Source organism: Hylobates moloch, unplaced genomic scaffold (genome assembly GCF_009828535.3).
Source record: "Hylobates moloch isolate HMO894 unplaced genomic scaffold, HMol_V3 SCAFFOLD_1, whole genome shotgun sequence".
Classification (NCBI taxonomy): Eukaryota; Metazoa; Chordata; class Mammalia; order Primates; family Hylobatidae; genus Hylobates; species Hylobates moloch.
Genome location: NW_026652276.1, coordinates 231,919,207 through 231,939,156, shown reverse-complemented (window position 1 = coordinate 231,939,156; position 19,950 = coordinate 231,919,207). Strand labels below are relative to the sequence as shown.

The 19,950-nt window shown below is 45.3% G+C and overlaps 1 protein-coding gene across 12 annotated transcripts in view; it reads left to right on the top strand.

Moving 5' to 3' along the window:
* Positions 1 to 19,950, top strand: part of PRKAG2 (protein kinase AMP-activated non-catalytic subunit gamma 2) — a 333,499-nt gene that overhangs the window by 286,234 nt on the left and 27,315 nt on the right. For 7 of the 12 annotated variants that reach the window (XM_032762259.2, XM_058428208.1, XM_032762261.2 and 4 more), the window contains one exon: positions 7,786 to 7,895. In XM_032762259.2, coding sequence (XP_032618150.1) covers positions 7,786 to 7,895 — 110 coding nt within the window. The remainder of the gene's footprint in view (positions 1 to 7,785; positions 7,896 to 19,950) is intronic. The other 5 variants (XM_032762260.2, XM_032762264.2, XM_058428237.1 and 2 more) reach the window with 1 other exon arrangement.

Sequence of the window (19,950 nt, the reverse complement as noted above, 5' to 3'; positions counted from 1 at the left end):
GCGTGTCCCTCCGTGTGCGATGAGGACGGAGCGTGTCCCTCCGTGTGTGATGTGTGATGAGGGTGGAGCGTGTGCCTCCGTGTGTGATGAGGGTGGAGCGTGTGATGAGGGTGGAGCGTGTCCCTCTGTGTGTGATGAGGGTGGAGCGTGTCCCTCTGTGTGTGATGAGGGTGGAGCGTGTGCCTCCATATGATGATGAGAATGAAACTGTAACCCAAAGACTGAGAAAAACCGTGTGTTAGTTCTCACACTTCTTTAAATGGGCTACCTGAGACTGGGTGGGTAATTTATAAAGGAAAGAGGTTTAATTGACTCACAGTTCTGCATGGCTGGAGGGGCCTCAGGAAACTTAACAATCATGGCGGAACGAGAAGAGGCACGTCTTTCGTGGTAGCAGGCAACAGAGAGAGCAAGGACAGAGAAAACTGCCTTATAAAACCCTCAGATCTCCTGAAAACTCGGGCACTGTCACAAGAACAGCATGGAGGAAACGGCCCCCATGATCCAGTCACCTCCCAGCAGGTCCTGCCCTTGGCACGTGGGGATTGTGGGAACTACAATTCAAGATGAGATTTGGGTGGGGACACAAAGACAAACCATATCAATAACGTAAGATGATAAACTTGGGGGAACCTGATATGGAGTATATAGGAACTGTTCTAGCTTTGCAACTTTTTTGTAAATCTGGAACATATATTTATTCAAAATACAATGTTCATTGAAATAATTTAGAAATCAACACATTAAAATGGTATATTAAAAATATAATCTTAACACCAAACTTACAGATTTTCAAAAATTCTGTAAGTTTGAACATTCCTGCCCTATATTATTTTCCATTTTTATTTCACGTATTCATATAGTAATATTAACATGTATAATATGTCTATAATATGTGTACTTCTTTTATGAAAATTCTTGATTTAATTAATGAACAAAATATCTTCTGAGGTTTCCTTTCCGGGAGATGGTTTGTTACATTTTACTATACTTAGCCTCCCTCTTGATTTCTTGCTTTTGAATTTTAGGATGTTAGATTTGGCAGGCAATTTGTAACTTAAATACTGGCTGAATGTATGCTTGACTGCCCTGATCTTTGGCTTTTGTATTACACAAATCCCACACTCAGTGGGCATGAGGAGACTGCGCATGCGGCTGCGTGAGGAGCGTCATCCTTAGCGGCGATGGCGGACACGGATCAGAGCTCTCTGTGCCGCTCTGATGAGAGCTTGCTGTTTCAGGCCTTTCTTAAGCAGGGCCCTCACTGTCTAGTCTATCAGTGTTTTGAGAAACATGGGAGCACACCAACTTAAACTTCATCTGTCCATCCGTTCCCTCCCTGACAGCCGCTGCTGTTCATTCACGAACGCGGAGCTTGTCCTTGGTAGTGCTGGTGGCAGTGTGATGACAGTCACTGCCCCCTCCATTGGTTTGCAGTGTCTGTAAGGACAAGGGTTGTGGTTGTTGTCTTCCCTGCGGCATCCCCGCCTCTCGCACAGTGGATGCTGCGGGTGCCTCACCAGAATCCTCCTGTCTCATCCAAGTTCTCATATTTCAACATCTCTGCCCCAGGACATTCTTTGGCAGCTGGGCTTGTGGGTAGAAATGACGGGGGTGATGTCCCAGGAATTACCTGGAACCCAGGCAGGGCAGGAGTGGTCCTCCCACAAGACAGTCCTGAGGTCTGTACAGCCTCAGAGCATCCTCCCTCATAGCTTCACTCCAGGGTCACGAAGGTATAACCTGCTTACTGGGCACCCTTTCTTTTGAATTTTTCCTTCCCTAACTTTCCGTGGTCTCAGGATCAGTTTTGGGAGGAATGCACACTAGACAATATGCAATAAATATTTATAGACTGAATTAATTTATGGATTACTTGAGTAAGATACTGATCATTCAAATAAATTATCACCCAGGAAGGAAAAAAATATTAGAAATACACAGTCACTGTTAACGAGTTAGAAGGTGATAACTGATGAGACAGAAGTAAAATGCTGCTAGCATTCAGGAGAAGAAGTTATTTTAGATTTCCTTACCCTTTCCAGGTCAGGGCTGGTGACCCACCTGTGTGTACTCAGGTGATCCAGTGCTCACCCTGGGCTGATGCATAAGCTTTGAGGGTGGAGAACCGGTCATTGTGTCCTCCTGTGAGTAACCCCAGGACAGGGCCCAGGACACAGGTCCTCCCCAGGTGCGCTCAGATGAGTGCACTGTTGAGTCAGGGAAGTGGGTTTAATAAGGAGCTACTGGAGCCTGGGACAGAGCTTCAAATCCCGCTTGGGTCACTTCACTGTCTGATTTGGGGCAAGCGACGCAGCTTCTTCTAGCCTCGGTTTCCTCAGAGGTAAAATGAAAAAATGAAGCCGTATTCCTCAAGGTTGTCACATCAGTTAAGTGAGGTGATTTATTGCGGTACCTGGTCCGTAATGAGCACTCAGACGTTCACTTCTTTTGTGGAAAAAGATGTCAGTTGAGGTTGGATTGAAATTGAACAAAGAAAAGTTGAGGAGAAGGACATTTAAGGTAAAGTGAGTGAACAAGGGCAAGAAGGGAGAGGTCAAAGGCTACAGGAGACTGATAGGGAGCCCATTTGCCTAGACGTGAAACCAGGAGCTGGGAAATAAGGCTGTGTAGAAGCCAGATGTGGAGATTCATGAATGAGACACGGAGGCGTCTGGACTTTATTCCACATTAGGGGGGAGACATTTGAGAGGTAAATATCCAGGAGGCAGTTGCAGTGACAAAACTCTGCATTATAAATTGTAATATCCCAAAGAGAGGTCAGAATGAAAATAGACTTGAGAGTGGTGCACATCATTTGTCATGAAATTGGCAAACCAGCTGCATGGATGTCCACAGTAGGAAATATACAGAATTGTGGGGCTCCTTTCCATAGCCAAAGAGCTTGGTTAGTATCACTTGTTTAACACTCGTTTGGCTAATTGGCTTATACGCTACATTTTTTTCTTCTCAGATATTTCCCAAGTAGTCCAGATCTTCTAAAATGCACAGATCGGTGTGGGCTGAATGGAGCTGTCAAGGATGTCTCTTGCGGATGGCGTAATTTTGACTGACCCATGAAGATAGGGAAGGATTTCGGCAGAACGGGGAAAGCGGTCGTGGCAGGCCGAGGGAAGGAGGGGGATCAGCTTGGCTAAGAACACAGCTTTGGAATTCAGAGGCTTCAAGTTCAAATTCAGGTTCCATGACTCACCAGTCATATCCTTGAGCCAAGGTCTAATGAAGGAGTTCACTGGGCCACAAACAGACGGAGAAAGTATTTCAGGCAGAGGAAGCAGTAGCGTCAGGCCCCATGGAAGAGACAGCAGAGCACTGATGGAAAACTGGAAAAAAATAGGGGGTTGGAGAAAATACGGAGCAGGAGTGTTTAATACAAGAGGCAGGGAGGTAGGCGGGGGCCAGGCCTCCCAGGTCTTATAGGTCAGGGGTCCCCAATCCTGGGGCCATGAACCAGTACAGTTCCCAGGCCTGTTAGGAAATGGGCTGCACAGCAGGAGGCGAGGGGCGGGTGAGCCAGCATTATGGCCTGAGCTGTGCGTCCTCTCAGATCAGGGACAGCTTTAGTGTCTCACAGGAGCCCAAACCTGATGGTGAACTGTGCCCACGAGGGATCTAGGTTGTGTGCTCCTGATGAGAATCTGGTGCCTGATGATCTGAGGTGGAACAGTTTCATCCTGAAACCACCCACTACCACCCCCAGTGGAAAAATTGTCTTCCACAAAACCAGTCCTAGGGATTGCTGTTGTAGGTGACTTCAAGGGTTTTGCCTTTATTCTAAAGCAGCTGGATTAGATTGTATTTGCATCTGGCAAAATCTTCCTGGATGCAGTGTGGACAGCTGTGGAAGATGCAGGGGGGCAGAAGGATTGGTGAGAAAGTTGAGATATCTAGGGGGGTGTCCATGGAGGCAGAGAAATGAGTGGATTTGAGGGATCTGGGGTGCAAAATCAAAGCATCGTAATACATTGGCTGGGGTGACAAGAGGACATTGGCAAGGATGACTCCTAGATTTCCATGATTGGTTGGAGGGTGTTGCCTTTTCCTTATCAGTGTGCTATCAACCCCATAATACATTGTCATTATTTTTGTTTAAATTGTCAGGGCCAGGTGCGGTGCCTCATGCCTGTAATCCCAGCACTTTGGGAGGCCGAGCCATGCAAGATCACCTGAGGTCAGGAGTTCAAGACCAGCCTGGCCAACATGGTTGAAACTCTGTCTCTACTAAAAATATAAATATTAGCCAGGCGTGGTGGTGTGCACCTGTAATCCCAGCTACTCGGGAGGCTGAGGCAGGAGAATCGCTTGAACCTTGGAGGCAGAGGTTGCAGTGAGCCAAGATGGAGCCACTGCACTCCAGCCTGGGCGACAAGAGCTAAACTCCGTCTCAAAAAAAATACATAAAAAATAAATTGTCAATTAGCTTTTAGAGAGATTTAAATAATTTTTTAAAGCATTTGTATATTTGTCCACATTACCATTTTCAGTGCTCTCTGTTGCCTGTGTAGGTCCATATTTCCATACAGCATTTATGTAAATAGTACCTTTAAAATTTTTTTAAATTTCTGTCTGCTAACAATGAGTTAGTAGATACAAATATAGTAGCCTTTTTTTTCTATTTGCATTTGCTTTATTGTACTTTTTTCCTTTTTTAAGTTTTATTTTTGGTTGACACATAATTGTACATATTTATGAGATACAATTTAATGTTTTAGTACATGTATATATTGTGTACTGATAAAATCAGGGTAATTAGTATATCTGTCACCTAAAACACGTATCATTTCTTTATGGCAGGAACATTCAAAATCCTCCCTTCTAGCTATTTTGAAATATACAATACGTTATTGTTAACTATAGTCACCCCACTGTGCAATAGAACACCAGAACCATTCCTCCTGTCTGACTGTAACTGACCAACCTCTCCTCATACCTCCACCCCGTTCCCTCCCCAGCCTCTGGTAACCGCTCTCTACTTTCTACTCCTGTGAGATCAACTCGTTTAGATTCCACAGATGAATGGGATGGTATTTGTCTTTCCACGCCTGGCTTATTTCATGTAGCACAGTCTAGGTTCGTCCTGTACTCACAGATGTCAGGATTTCATTCTTTTTTATGGTTGAATGGTACTCCATTGTTTATAGGTACCACGTTTCTTTAGCCATTCATCTTTTGGCGACACCTTAGGTGGATTCCATGTCTTGGCTATTGTGAATAGTGCTGCACTCAACATGGCAGTGCAGATGTGTCATTAACACTCTGATTTCATTTCCTTTGGGTATATACCCAGTAGTGGGATTGCTGGATCATAGAGTAATTCTATTTTTAATTTTTTGAGGAACCTCTGTACTGTTTTCTATAATGGCTCTACTAATTTATATTTCATTCCCACCAATAGTCCAAAAAAAGAAGGGGGGGCTCCCTTTTCTCCACATCCTCAGCAACACTCATCTTTTGTTTTGTTTATGATAGCCATTCCAACTGGAGTGAGGTGATATCTCATTATGGTTTTGATTTGCATTTCTCCAGGGACTAGCGATGGTGGACATTTTTTCTTATACCTGTTGGCCATTTGTATGTCTTCTTTGAGAAATGTGTATTCAGTTCTTTTGCCCATTTTTTAATCAGATTATTTGGGGTTTTTTTCCTGCTGTTGAGTTGAGTTCCTAATCTATTTTGGATATTAACCCTTTATCAGATGTATAGTTTGCAAATATTTTGTCTCATTCTGTAGGTTGTCTCTTCACTCTGTTGATTATTTCCTTCACAGGATAGAAGCTTTTTAGTTTGATATAATCCCATTTGTCCATTTTTGCTTTTGTTCCATGTGCTTTTGAGGTTTTATCCATAAAATATTTGCCCAGACCAAAGTCATGAAGCATTTCCCCTCTGTTTTCTTCTAGTAGTTTCATAGTTTGGGTCCTAGATTTTCAGTCTTTAATCTATTTTCCATTGATTTTTGTATCTGATGAGAGACGGGAGTCCAGCTTCATTTTTCTGCATGTGGATATCTAGATTTCCCAGCACCATTTATGGAAGAGACCACCCTTTGCCCAGTGTGTATTCTTGGAACCTTTGTCAAAAAGCATTTGGCTGTAATGTGTGGATTTATTTCCGGGCTTTCTAATTCTCTTCGTCTGTGTGTCTGTTTTTATGCCAGCTTCATGCTGTTTTGGTTATTATAGCTTTGTAGTCTATTTTGAAGTCAGGTAGTGTGATATCTTCAGCTTTGTTCTTTTTGCTCAAAATTCTTTTGGCTATTTGGGGTCTTTTGTGGTTCTATACAAATGTTAGGATTTTTTTTTTTCTTGTCCTGTGAAAAATTGGTGTTTTGATAGGCATTGCGTTGAATCTGTAGATCACAGTGGGTAGTATGGTCATTTTAACAATATTCTTCCAATCCATGAATACAAGATATCTTCCCATTTATTTGTATCTTCTTCAATTCTTCCTTTTTTTTAATTTTTATTTATTTTTTTGACAGTCTCACTTTGTAACCCAAGCTGGAGTGCAGTGCCGCGATCTCAGCTCACTACAACCTCCGCCTCCCAGGTTCAAGCAATTCTTGTGCCTCAGCCTCCTGAGAAGCTGGGATTACAGGCCCATGCCGCCATGCCCAGCTAATTTTTGTATTTTTAGTAGAGACGGGGTTTCTCCATGTTGGCCAGGCTGGTCTCAAACTCCTGACCACAGGTGATCTGCCTGCCTCGGCCTCCCAAAGTGCTAGGATTACAGGCGTGAGCCACCACACCTGGCCTGCTTCAATTCTTTCATCAGTGTTTTATAGTTTTCACTGTAGAGATCTTTCACCTCCTGAGTTAAATTAATTCCTAAGTATTTTGTTTTTTTGTAGCTATTGTAAATGGGATTTTTTTATTATTTCTATTTCAGATAGTTGTCTATTAGTGTATAGAAATGCTACTGATTTTTTATGTTGAGTTTATATCTTGTAACTTTACTGAATTTATTAGTTTTGACAGTTTCTTGATGGAGTCATTAGGGTTTTCCATATGTAAGATTATGTCATCTGCAAACAGGGACAATTTAACTTCCTTGTTTCCATATTTGTATGCCTTTTATTTCTTTGTCTTGCCTGACTGCTCTGACAGGACTTCCAGTACTACGTTGAACAGAGTAGCAAGAGCAGGCATTCTTGTCTTGTTCCTGGTCTTTTTTTTCCCCCCCTTTATTTTTATTTTTATTTTATTATTTCTGTAGAAATTGGGTCTTGCTATGCCACCCAGGCTGGTCTCGAACTCCTGGGCGCAAGTGACCCTTCCACCTCAGCCTCCCAAAGTTCTGGAATTACAGGTGTGAGCCACTGTGCCCAGCCTTGTTCCAGATCTTGAAAGGAAAGCTTCCAACTTTTCCCCATTCGATTAGCTTTGTCTTTCTTTTATTAACCCTGTATTTAATTCTGTGACCCTGCTAAACTCATTCTTTTTAGATCTAGGAACTTTTTCTAGATTCTTTGGTATTTCCTACGTAGAAAATCATACAGTGTGCAAATAAAGACAGTTTTGCTTTTTCCTTTTCAACATGTATGCCTTTCATTTTTTTCTGTTGCCTTATTGCACCATCTGGGACCTCCAGTATAGTGTTCATAGGATGAGTGAGAGTGAGCATCCTCGCCTGGCCCTTGATCATACTGGGAAAGCATTTCGTATTTTGCCATTACGTCTGTTAGTGATAGGTTTACGTATATGCGCTTAATCCAATTGAGGGAGTTCTTTATTATTACTGATGTTTTGCCTTTTTTTCTTTTAGCAGTAGAAGACTCAGAAAGTGGTGTTTACATGCGATTCATGAGGTCACACAAGTGTTATGACATCGTTCCAACCAGTTCAAAGCTTGTTGTCTTTGATACTACATTACAAGTAAGTGTACTCAATTTTCATGAATTTTTTGGTATATTTTTGGATGGCTGCTACTTTATACAGTAATTTAAAAGCAGCAATGCCAGCAAACGTTTATTGAGTCCTTTGCACTATCAGGCACTGTGCTGAGGTTTTATCTGAATTCTCAACATCTATGGCAACCTTATAAGAAATGTGCTATCACTGTCTTCTTCCTAAAGACAAGGAAGCTGAAATCATAGAGTTTAAGAACTTAAGTCAGAAAGCTTTGACCAAGTGCAGTGGCTCACGTCTGTAATCCCAGCACTTTGGGAGGCCGAGGCTGGCAGATTACCTGAGATCGGGAGTTAGAGACCAGCCTGGCCAACGTGATGAAACACCATCTCTACTAAAAATACAAAATTAACCGGGCGTGGTGGCACATGCCTGTAGTCCCAGCTACTCAGGACCCTGAGGCAGGAGAATGGCGTGAACCCAGGAGGCAGAGGTTGCAGTGAGCCGAGATTGTGCCACTGCACTCCAGCCTGGCAACAGAACGAGACTCCATCTCAAAAAAAAAAAAAAAAAGAAAAAGAAAGCTTAGTCCACAAGTTGTTGTGGAATTTAAGGACCTAATCCACAGAGCTAGTACAAGATGGGGTTTTGAACACAGGCCTGTCTAATGTGTGTTAGAGCCTAAGCTGTTCGTTATTAAACCGTATGGCCTCACTCAGTATATCCTCATGCTCTTTCTTAGTTATTTAGTAGAACATATGATAAATAAATTTGAAATAATATTGGTGAAAAAGAAGAAAATCACTAAAATGGGCAGTCTCTTGAGAGAAGAACCTTACCGATCTCTTTTCACAGAAAATTTGAATCTTTTGGTATTAAAATTATGTTTATTGCAACTTTATATCAATGTAACTTGTAATCACATACAAAAAGTCCTAAATAATACACTCAATACCGTGATCAAACTACATTTAGTGTAATCAGATGGGTGTCTACACACATATCTGTGCATATACATTTAGTGTATTGTTTCTATATAAATAGTTTCCAAGTAGGATTGTCCTCAGTCGAGTTCCTCAGAAGTAAATGCTAAACCAAGAATTCATGGGTTTATGAAGGATGCACTCCCAGGAGGAAGCATGAAGGGATCAGAGGAAGAGCAGGGTGGGGGAAGACACCCAGCAAGGGCCCAGGAAGGGCTGCCTCAGCCTGAGCCCTCGGGAGCTCCGGCTGAAAGGTGCCCTGGAGAGCATCCACCCCGTCCCATAGCCCTGCCCTAGATGATCCTCCCAGGCTCTTCCTGCTCCACCAGGCCCTTTAGACCTCCCCAGGGACCCCCAGGTGTGACCTGCTTCTGTTCCCATGCCCCACACCTGCCGTGCATCCTCAGAGGGCTCTCCGGGCTCTTGGAGCCCCTTACCTGTATTCTGTGCCTGCCACCCAGGACTTACAGGATGACCAAAAATGATTTTGCTTTCGTTTAATTTCATTTTCCAATTGTTTCTTGTTAACATATGGAAATACAATGGATTTTTGCAAATTGGCTTTATATTCTTTGTCTTTGCTGAGTTCACTTTGGACCAGGTAACCTTCAGAGTCACTTTTAAAACCCTAAGATTATTGATGATTTGGCACAAAGAAGGAAGCATCCAAATACAGTCTTACAGTAGGGAAAACGGTAGGCAGTTGTTTTAAGAGATGCAGTCTCGAGAACTGTGACTACATGTTTCAATAACAAAATAATGAGAAGTTCTGAAGTCCCAAAATAAAGGAACTACTGGCTCAACCTATTTCAGCCTCACCCCCATCCCCCAGAAGGTTTACTTTTTAAAATACCAGATCTTCTGACCACTGGCATTTCTACCAACTTAAAAATAAGTGACAGTAGGCCGGGCACAGTGGCTCACACCTGTAATCCCAGCACTTTGGGAGGCTGAGGCGGGCAGATCACTTGAGGTTAGGAGTTCAAGACCACCCTGGCCAACATGGTGAAATCCTGTCTCTACTAAGAATACAAAAATTAAAATTAGCCGGGTGTGGTGGCAGGCACCTGTAGTCCCAGCTACTCGGGAGGCTGAGGCTGGAGGGTCGCTTCAACCCAGGAGGCAGAGGCTGCAGTGAGCCAAGATTGTGCCACTGCACTCCAGCCTGGATGACAGAGCAAGACTCCAACAAAGCAAGACTCTCAAAAAATAATAACAAGTAACAGCTGATTTGACTTTTACCCAGCTTTCCACGTATTACTCGTTTTGGCTAAACCCTAAAGAAAGTCAAGTGAGTAATACATGAAAAATGCGATGCCTTATGGATATCCAAGGTGACTGATCCAGTAAATATCACTTCCGTAATTAACAAGAGCTGTGAGCATCATCTCCGGGAAGCTGTTTATCCTGTGAGGCTCTAAGTTGAGAGGAGCTGAGATGCATTACCATGGAAATAGGGGGAGAAAGTTGTTTGGCATTGGTTAAGTCAGGGTAAAAGATGTATTTGAAAAGGGGTGATTTGAGTATTTTCTAAACACAGGCTGCAGTAATAGCCATTGACACACCCTCAAGAGCTAAGAAAGCAAACAGAAAATAGCTGCATACCCAAAACAACCGAAGAGGCCAGTTAAATAAATCCTCGCATAGGCATATAATAGAATACTGCATAATGGAGAAAATGTTTGTCAAGAGTATATTCATTGATTCATTGATTAGGAAAAGAAAAAGTAAGCTGCAGAACAGTACTCAAAATGACCACGTTACTCTGAGGATACGACGTCATCAGAGCCATAACTGCTCTAGGGACCAAGGCCAGCCACTTGCAGGGAAGCTGAAAGAGTGTGTGCAGACAGGAGTAGAACAGAGCCAATGAGAGGAGAGCAGAACGCGAGGGTGTGCCGCCAGAATGAGGGGGGAAGAGCAGTCTCGGGCTTGGCTTTTCTGCTTCCATCTTCGGTCTCTTGAGAGGCCGACTGGACTCCCTGCAGTTGGGTTCCATGAGATTCCCCTCGGTTTAATACTGGAATCACGCTGGGATCCATGTAGATATGTCCTGGCCATCTCAGTCGTGATAAAGTGGAAATCAAATGTCCAACTGGGAGGTCTGCCTGCTGGGGGATGTAATCCCCACTGTCCTCAAGAGCCACACTATGGAGTGCCAGCAGGGGCCAGCCCAGCAGGAGAAGCACCTGTAAACCAAGCCCAGCTTTTTCTCCATCAGTCAGTGGCTCGTAAGGAGCTCCCCCGAGTCTGGGTGTGGATCGAGGTAGGGGAGGCACCAGTGTCAGAGCAGCTGCATCACGTACCCGTGCAGTGTCCGTGTACTTCACAGGCCTGGGCAAGCCCCATCTCTGCCTGATGAGAGAGGGTCACTGCATGCTCAGCATCTGGCTTGGGGGTGCTGGTAGTTCCCTGTTCGTGATGGGGGGCTCAGGTTGCACGGTCTCCGCGTCTGGGGGCTAGCTTGTTCCGTCTCTACAAGGGCCTGGTGCAGTCAGCCAGGAACTGTTTCCCAGCGGGAAAGCCATTATCTACAGGAGAAGGCATGGTTGTTTTGGGGTTAATCTTCCCTCAGAACCCTCAATGTGTGCTCTGTAAATTTCCTTTTGGTGGAGGCTTCCTACAGCATCCCTAATATCAACCTTGCTGGGTCCTAAGGCCACACAGAAGAGCAGCCTGGACTTGCCACATGCCTGATCTTGCCCTGGGCCTCTCTGAGAACAGCTTTTAGTGTCACTCAGTACCTGTGTCAGAGGAGCACGCACACATGTGGTGCACGTTGCCTCCAAAACACCTGCCTGGTGGTTGCAGTGGCAGGTGAAATCTGGAGCGACAACTTGAAGCTCCCATTGGAGGGGTGTCTCCAGTAATTCAGGCCGTTCTGGGGTGTGAGACCCCTGGTTCTGCAGGGTCTGTCCCTCACGCTCTGCCCTGCACATATCTCACAGAGGCACCTAGAGCTCTGCTATTTCCTGCCTGTCCAGTCCAGCCCATACCGCCATCAGCACGTGGGCCAGTGTGGCAATGTGCAGTGTGAAGATGGCCAGCTTCTCTGCAGACCATAATAAGGGAGAGAGCAGGGGTGCCACAGCCTTGAGACACACGGGTGAAAGTGTCCTGTTGCCAAGTAAAGTAGACTCCGTCTAGGGGTCCTTATAGATTGGTATAGAGAAAGGAGTATGTGCCCAGACAGGGGCTGCGGATCCCCCAAGATACTACATTGGGAACAGCTGCTGCAGTGACAAGTTCACTTTTCCGATTGAAGGGGCCCCTCACCTGTACGTTCCTCAGGGGCTCCAGGAGGGAGTGTCCTCTGGGTATGGAATGTGCAGGTGGCACATGACAAATCCATGCCAATGTCCCTGTCTCCCGAAGCCTGTGGATTCCTCCTGTATAGTCCACTGTGCCACAGAAGCCTGGCATCTCAGCCTCATTAAACACAGACTCAGCAGTGCCCTGCACTTCAGGCAGTCAACCAAGTGAGTGGTTAGAGCCACTGCCAGCTGCGTGCACAAAACGTTAATGAACAATTTCTAGTAAGACCACTCATAGCAATCAGTCCCACCAAACTGGTGTTAAATTTCTCGTCTTTGTCCTAACATTACTAGCACCTATTTCCATACATACTTCTTTGGTTTCTGCAGCTGCGAAATGGCAAGATCTCACAGTTTGTTTTGCATATAAGTGGTTTCCTCCCCTGCAGCATGCGGAAACCTGTCCCCAGTTACAGGTCAAGGGGCGGCAAGGGCCGGCTGGGGTTTTCTTTGGGAGGGTGAGAGGCCCGCGCTAGGCGTCTGCCCCAGGAAAGCCTGTCATTGGGCTTTCGAGTAAAGAAAGCTGATTCCTAGACACTGGAGAGCCAGCCGTTTCCACTGCCGTGGGAGGCTCGGAGGAACTCCCGGATCTGGAATCTCAGCTTCATCTGAGTCCAGTCAGCTGTCCCTCTGTCCGGTGCCAGGGTCCCACTCCTTCCAGATCCATGCCCGGCTTTCCCATCAAACCCGGCGATGCCACCAATTCCACCTGTGCATCCACACCCCGCGGAGTTACGCTTTGTGTTTGATTTTGGAAACAGCCCCGTAGCTACAAGAAATAGATTCTCTGGGGACTGCCACAGAGGCTGTTTGGGTTCTCTGTCTGTGGGTGCAGGTCCCCGACCTGGGCTTGTGGTTTTCTCAGAGGCCCCAGCGCGCTCACAGGATGCTGTCATACTGAGTCCTTTGGTCCTGGCTTCTGCCACAGTGGCCGGTGCAGTGGCCATGTGGGCCCTGGCACCCAGATGTCATCACAGGCACAGATGATGGCTTGTTTAGTCACAATGCCATGGCCTGCCCTGGATTACAGGAATCTGATTTCCCACTGACAAAGAGCTCACCACTGTGTTAAACCCATGGATGGGAAACCAATTGCAAGTCCTCTGTTTCTGGGAACCAGTCTTGGCAGTTTCTTTTTTCTTCTTTTTCTTTTTTTTAAAGACAGGGTCTCACTCTGTCACCCAGGCTGAAGTGTAGTGGTACGATCTTGGCTCACTGCAACCTCTGCCTCCCAGGTTCAAGCAATTCTTGTGCCTCAACCACCTGAGTAGCTGGGATTACAGGCACCCGCCACCACACCTGGCTAATTTTTTGTATTTTTAGTAGAGATAAGGTTTCACCATGTTGGCCAGGCTGGCCTCAAACTCCTGGCCTCTTGACCTGCCTGCCTCAGCCTCCCAAAGTGCTGGGACTACAGGTGTGAGCCACCGCACCCGGCCATGGTGCCAGTTTCTTGATCAGTCAAGGTTCAGTCAGGAGACAGAAGCCACACCAGTTATTTGAACAGAAAAAGAGCATAAGCAAATGTTAACTGGATCGAAGTTAACTGGTAACTGAAAGGATAAATAAAGACCTCTAAGGCAGTGTTGTCAAAGTCTGGTTCCCAGACCAGCAGCTTCAGCATCAATTGGAACTTATAAAAATGCAGCTCATCGGACCCAATCTCAGACCCGAATCCGAAACGGGGGGATGAGGTTCAGTGACGCATGTTTTACCACGATGCTGAGTGAGTCTAGTGTACTCTACAGTGTCGTGGAGGAGAGTGGGTCCTGGCGCGTGCCTTCTAGCTGGTACTTATGTCTCTGGGTGGGAGTTGGGGCTTGAGGAAGCTCATTTTGCACAAAATGGGAAAACAACAAACTGTATTCAGCTTCTGCTACAGGAGGTGCCCCGGTGCCCAGGTAAGGCAGTGCCTGGGTGGAGCTCACAGGAGCTGCAGGCAGACAGGAGCCCTACTAGCCGCTGACGGGAGGAGCAAGCCCTTCTTCCTGCTCCAGCTTTGAGTCCCTCCCTAGACTCCTTTATTGTCAGAACCTGAAATAGAGCCAGTTGGCAACACTGAAACAGGGTCTGCAAAGTCCCAGCATCACCACGCCAAGTTAGAGGGGTGGGCGTGGAGCCAAGAGACAGTAACTTAATGACTGGCACAGTAAAGAGGGGGGACATCCCCTTCCCTTCCAGATAAGCCCAGGAATTCAAAGAAAGATAGGTATCAGTTAGTGTATTAGCCTGTTTTCATGCTGACAATAAAGACATACCTGAGACTGATATAAAGGAAAAGAGGTTTAATGGACTCACAGTTCCACATGACTAGGGAGGCCTCACAATCATGGTGGAAGGTGAGGAGAAGCAAGTCATGTCTTACATGGATGGCTGCAAGCAGAAAAAGCTTGTGCAGGGGAACTCCTCTTTATAAAACCATCAGATTGCTGGGTGCGGTGTCTCACGCCTGTAATCCCAGCACTTGGGGAGGCCGAGGCGGGTGGATCACTTGAGGCCCAGAGTTTGAGACCAGCCTGACCAACATGGCGCAAACGTCTCTACTAAAATTAGGAAAATTAGCTGGGCTTGGTGGTGGGTACCTGTGGTCCCAGCTACTCGGGAGGCTGAGGCAGGAGAATCGCTTGAACACAGAAGGCAGAGGTTTCAGTGAGCCAATATTGCACCACTGCACACCAGCCTGGGTAACAGAGCAAGAATCTGTCTTTAAAAAAAAATCAGATCTTGTGAGACTTATTCACTGTCATGAGAACAGCACAGGAAAGACTCCTCCCATGATTCAGTTACCTCCCACTGGGTCCCTCCTGTGACACGTGGGAATTATGGGAGCTTCAATTCAAGATGAGATTCGGGTGGGGACACAGCCAAACCACATCAGTTAGTGATTCCAAAAGATGACACCTCGAGAATTATGAGAGGCCCAAAAATAAATAAAATTTCATAAATGGAATTCTCACACCCTAGGATGGGGGGGAAGCATTAGGAATGATCTAGGCTTTTCCTCACAGTGGCAATGTGACTTCTTTTAGCAACACTCTACAAATGATAGCTTTTTTTTTTTTAACAAGTGTTTTATAAGAGTTTTAGATTTGCAGAAACATGGCAAAGCTAGTGCAGAGAGTTTGGATATACCCCACACCCAGTTTAATTTTGACATCTTGCATTAGTGTGGTCTATATTTGTCCCAGTTAATGAACCAATATTGATCCATGATTATTTGCTAAAGTCCATGCTTTCTGCAGATTTCCTTAGTTGTTACATAATGCTGTTTTCTGTTGGAGGACCCCATCTAGGTTACCCCATCACGTCTCATCATCATGCCTCCTTAGGTGGGACAGCTTCTCAGACAGACGCTCCCTGCGTTTGACACCTTGACGGTTTTGAGGAGTGTCAGTCAGGTATTTTCCAGAATGCCCTCTACTGAGATTTGCGTGATGATTTATCGTGATTAGACTGGGAATGTGGCTTTGGAGGAGGAAGACTAGAGAGAGGTAAAGTGCCCTTTTCATCACACCGTCTCCAGGGCGCTTACTGCCTGTGTGACTTACCATTCTCCATTACCTGGCTGAGATGTGCCGGGTTTTTCCACCATGAGATTCCTCTTCTTCTTCCTCCTTTCCATGCCATAGTCCCAAGACCACGTACAGCCCACACTTAGCCATGGGGAAGTGACGCTTCACCTCCATGAGGGCTGAGCAGCTACGTGAGTTAGTTGGGATTTTTCTGCAAGGGAGATTTGTCTCTTCTCCATCTGTTTATTTATTCAGTCATCTATTTCAGTATGGATTTATGGATATTTATTTTATACTTTGGGTTATAATCCAGAACAACTTCGTTTTGTTGCTTACATTATTCCAGGCAATGTGATTTTGAATAATGCCAACAAAAAAACAAGCAAGTATCCAAATAAGTGGCTGTTTGCCAAGCACTGTTTTTTCTTTTGAGACAGAATCTCGCTCTGTCGCCCAGGCTGGAGTGCAGTGGCGTGATCTCGGCTCACTTGAAGCAATTCTCCCACCTCAGCCTCCTGAGAAGCTAGGATTACAGGTGGGCACCACCACGCCTAGCTAATTTTTGTATTTTTAGTAAAGACTTGGTTTCACCGTGTTGGCCAGGCTGGTCTCAAACTCCTGACCTCAAGTGATCCACCCACCTGGAAGAATGAGTAGAGAATATAGAATGCAGAGCACACGATCAAGAGTAAAGGAAAAGGAGAGCTTGAATAGGAGGGAGCTGCCCAGGACAATCCTAGTTTAGTGTTAAAATTAAGAGGCACAAAGGGAAGGGGCGCTTGATTATTTTAAAAGCAAGAAGGAAAGAGAAGCCCCAGTCCTATAGTTCCAGGCTGATGCTGCTGATGTCAATAAACAGAAAACAGAACTGTTCAGCTCAAATTGTACTTTGTTCATTATCAAGGAAAATGATCTTCAAAGTGGAAGATGTAAAGTAATAGTGATTCGAGGAAACTAAAGCCCACAATAGTTGCGGAGAGCACCTGTCAGCACAAACCACGTCTCATTTCTGATCCAGATGAATCACATTCTAGCATTAAAGGGAACTTACAAAGGAGATTCCTAACCTGTTCGTGATATTGGAGGAATTGCAGAGAAGAGGTCTGATTTCGGAGGCCAGAGATAAAAGGAGAGAGCAGATAGATTTCTCAAAAAGCAGAGGCTGGGGAATGTGGTATCAATCCCAGCTGAGATTTATGAATGAATGGAATCAGTCATGAATTGACCAAAAAAAGATTTACAGGAGATTCACCTGCCTTTCTTTTGTGGCTGTTGCATAGATTGCCATGCCATGACAGGCACATCTGGATTCCAGCTAGACTAGGCTGGCAGAGCCTGGCACGAGATCCCAGAGGATGAGACGCAGAGCTGCAGCTTGGCAGCCAAGCAAATCAATTAATATTTAAATCTCAGTCAACACCTGAAGCAAGGTTTCTAATCGTGTTGGATGCCTCTCATGGGCCATTTCCAAATCCGTTCACATCAACCCATAGTCTAGCACTCCTCACTGTGCAGGGGCAGTGGGACGGCTCTTGGCTCAGGACCATGCCGTGTGCCCCAGCTTCCTCCGCCAGGGGAGGATAGGAGCTAGCAGCTACATGCAGTCCTAGGAAGATCTCGCTGCATCAGCATCAGTGGGCCCTGCGGCGGCGGCTCAGGAACGCGTCCTGTGCTGACTCACCCACCCACCCGTCTCCTTCCTCCCTTCCTGTACTTCTGCTCCCTGGCGTCACATTCCCAAATACACTCTGCCTTCTGGGGAGCCCCAGCTGAGAAACTGGGGGTATGCTAGAGCATTCTTGTGCCCCACGCTCTTCAGCTTTGGAACAATGACTTGAATATTGATTTCGTTGATGCGTCATCTAATTTACAGATGACTTGAAACCAGGTGGGATAGCTAATAATAATCGAAATGCAGAAAGATTCCTCAGTAGGCAAAATTTATACATAGGATCACTTGATGTGGCATCAAGGACAGAAGAAATGAGAGCATGTGAATATTCTAGAAAAGATGAAAACGGGCTAAGAACAGGAAGGGAGAATGGCAGGCCCTGCCACGCACAGGCTTGTGCTCGGCAACGTGCTGGAGCAGAGCAGACTAGTGGCTGAGAGTTTTTCAAAGCACATATTAATAGTATCTGTCAAGTGGTACCAAAAAAACTGACAATAAAGACATCGTCTCTTTCTCCTGTGCCTTGCTCTTATCATATTCCACAGATACACCCTGTTGAGCCATTGAACCAAACACACCGAGTCCATAAAACCTCCCAAGAAAAGATGCGTGGGAATGTGTGTTACTTGAAATTTTATATATCACTTACATTCAACCTGTTGACTGCTATGTCTAGAATTCCATAACAGAAATCATTTTTATTAAGAATTTTGAAGGTACTAATATCATTCCATTCCTTCTAGCTACCAGTGCTGATCAAGAGAAATGTGATGTTTTTTTAAAACCCCCAGCCTTTACATGTGATTTTGTTTTTCACCTCTGAAGCTTTTGTGGCTCTTGCTTTCTACCTCGTACCCTAAAATTCCATCATCATGTGTCTTGTGGGCAGTTCATGGTGCCAGGAAGGTGACGTCCCGCTGGAACCCGACACTCCTGGTATCCAGTTCTCTAGTCCTTGCATTGTTTCTTTTTTAAAATTTTTATTTATTTATTTTAGAGATAGGGTTTCACTGTGTTACCCAGGCTGAAGTATGGTAGTGCAGTCACAGCCCACTGCAGCCCCCAGTTCCCGGGCTCAAGTGATCCTCCTGCCACAGCCTTCCAAGTAGCTGAGACTACAGGTGTGCACCACCACATTCAGTTAATTATTTTATTTTTTTGTAGAGGCAGGGTTTCACTATGTTGCCCAGATGGGTCTTGAACCCCGAGGCTCAAGTGATCCTCAGCACTGCAGCCTCCCGGAGCCACTGCGCCTAGCCTTCCTTGCGTTCTTTCCTCAATCATTTTCTTCCCAGTGCTTGCTTTTCTCCGGAACTTAAGCGAGCAGCTCTGAGATCCCCTGAGTTGATCTTTAATATTCTTTTCCCATCGTTTTTTCAATTTTTCTTTTTGTTCCACTTTTTGGAAGATTTTTTTTTCCCTCACCCTTCTAGTGAGATCTGTCTAAAACTGGGACTTGTGTGACTTCAGCATTCAAGGCCCTGTCAGATGGCTGCCCATTCGTTCATAATTAAGAGTGACTGCTAACAGTTGGCATGGACACACCGAGTTCACGGGCAGGCTTCTTGCTTGGTGGGCTTCACTGGAGAGCAGTAGGCCAGCCATCTTTTTCACTGGAGGCCCCATGTTCCTATCTGTCTGTTTTATTTCTGGAGCAGTTCATTTCCTCCAGAAAACAGTCCTTCCATGGTGATGGTGGGCAACTGTTCCTCTGAAGTCGAAGGAGTGCTGGGGCAGGGAGGGGCATGGAAGGATGAGTTCAGGGAGGAAGGAGTCATGCAGCTGGCAAGGGAGGCCTGGGCCTGGACGGAGAAGAGTCTCGAGGACCATATTTCAGAAGCTGGACCCTTCTTGATGCAGTAGATATCAGCATTAATTTTAAAAGCCTCACAATCAACTTAATTACTGAAAATCAGAGTAAAGCTGTGTAGAAAGCAGTGAGGCATCAGAGGAACCAGCTTCCCATTCTGGAGAACACAGATGTGCTCCTTGGTATAGACTGCCAGAGTCTCTTAGAGCAGGTCGGGCCTGCCCACTATTCTAAAAACTTATCTATGAACATTTTATTTCCCATCTTTTCTTACCTAATTATCACATTTGCTTTAAAATGTGTTGAAAATCCTATTAAAATGTAAATTTTAAAATTAATCATAGTTTGAGCAAATTGTATATCAGTTAAAAGGAAAGAAATTTTCAAAGGTACTCGAGACCCCTGAGAGAGGTTTTTTCCTGCAAATTAAAACTAGATTGTGTTAATCTCTTTGTATCCTGTTTATTGGTTAATTGGAACACCCTGTGCCATCTATAATTACGGAGAATTTTCCGAGTATGATTTTAAATTGCTTTATAAACAGCTCCATGCACGTGTTCTTAAGAAAGCCAAGTTTTAGAAGGCTTCGTCATTGCGAAGAAGGTCGGCAAAACCACAAAAGTGTCAGGCCCCTCCCGAGCTCACCCAGGGGCACTGCTCTTTAATGCATTGTATGAGTATCATGTCCATTTGGAATATTATATGAGATCTCTGAAGGATGGAATTGAGACTTCCTCAGTGACCTGCGGACAGGTCAACAGTGTATGTGGATGAAATTAAAAGAATAAATC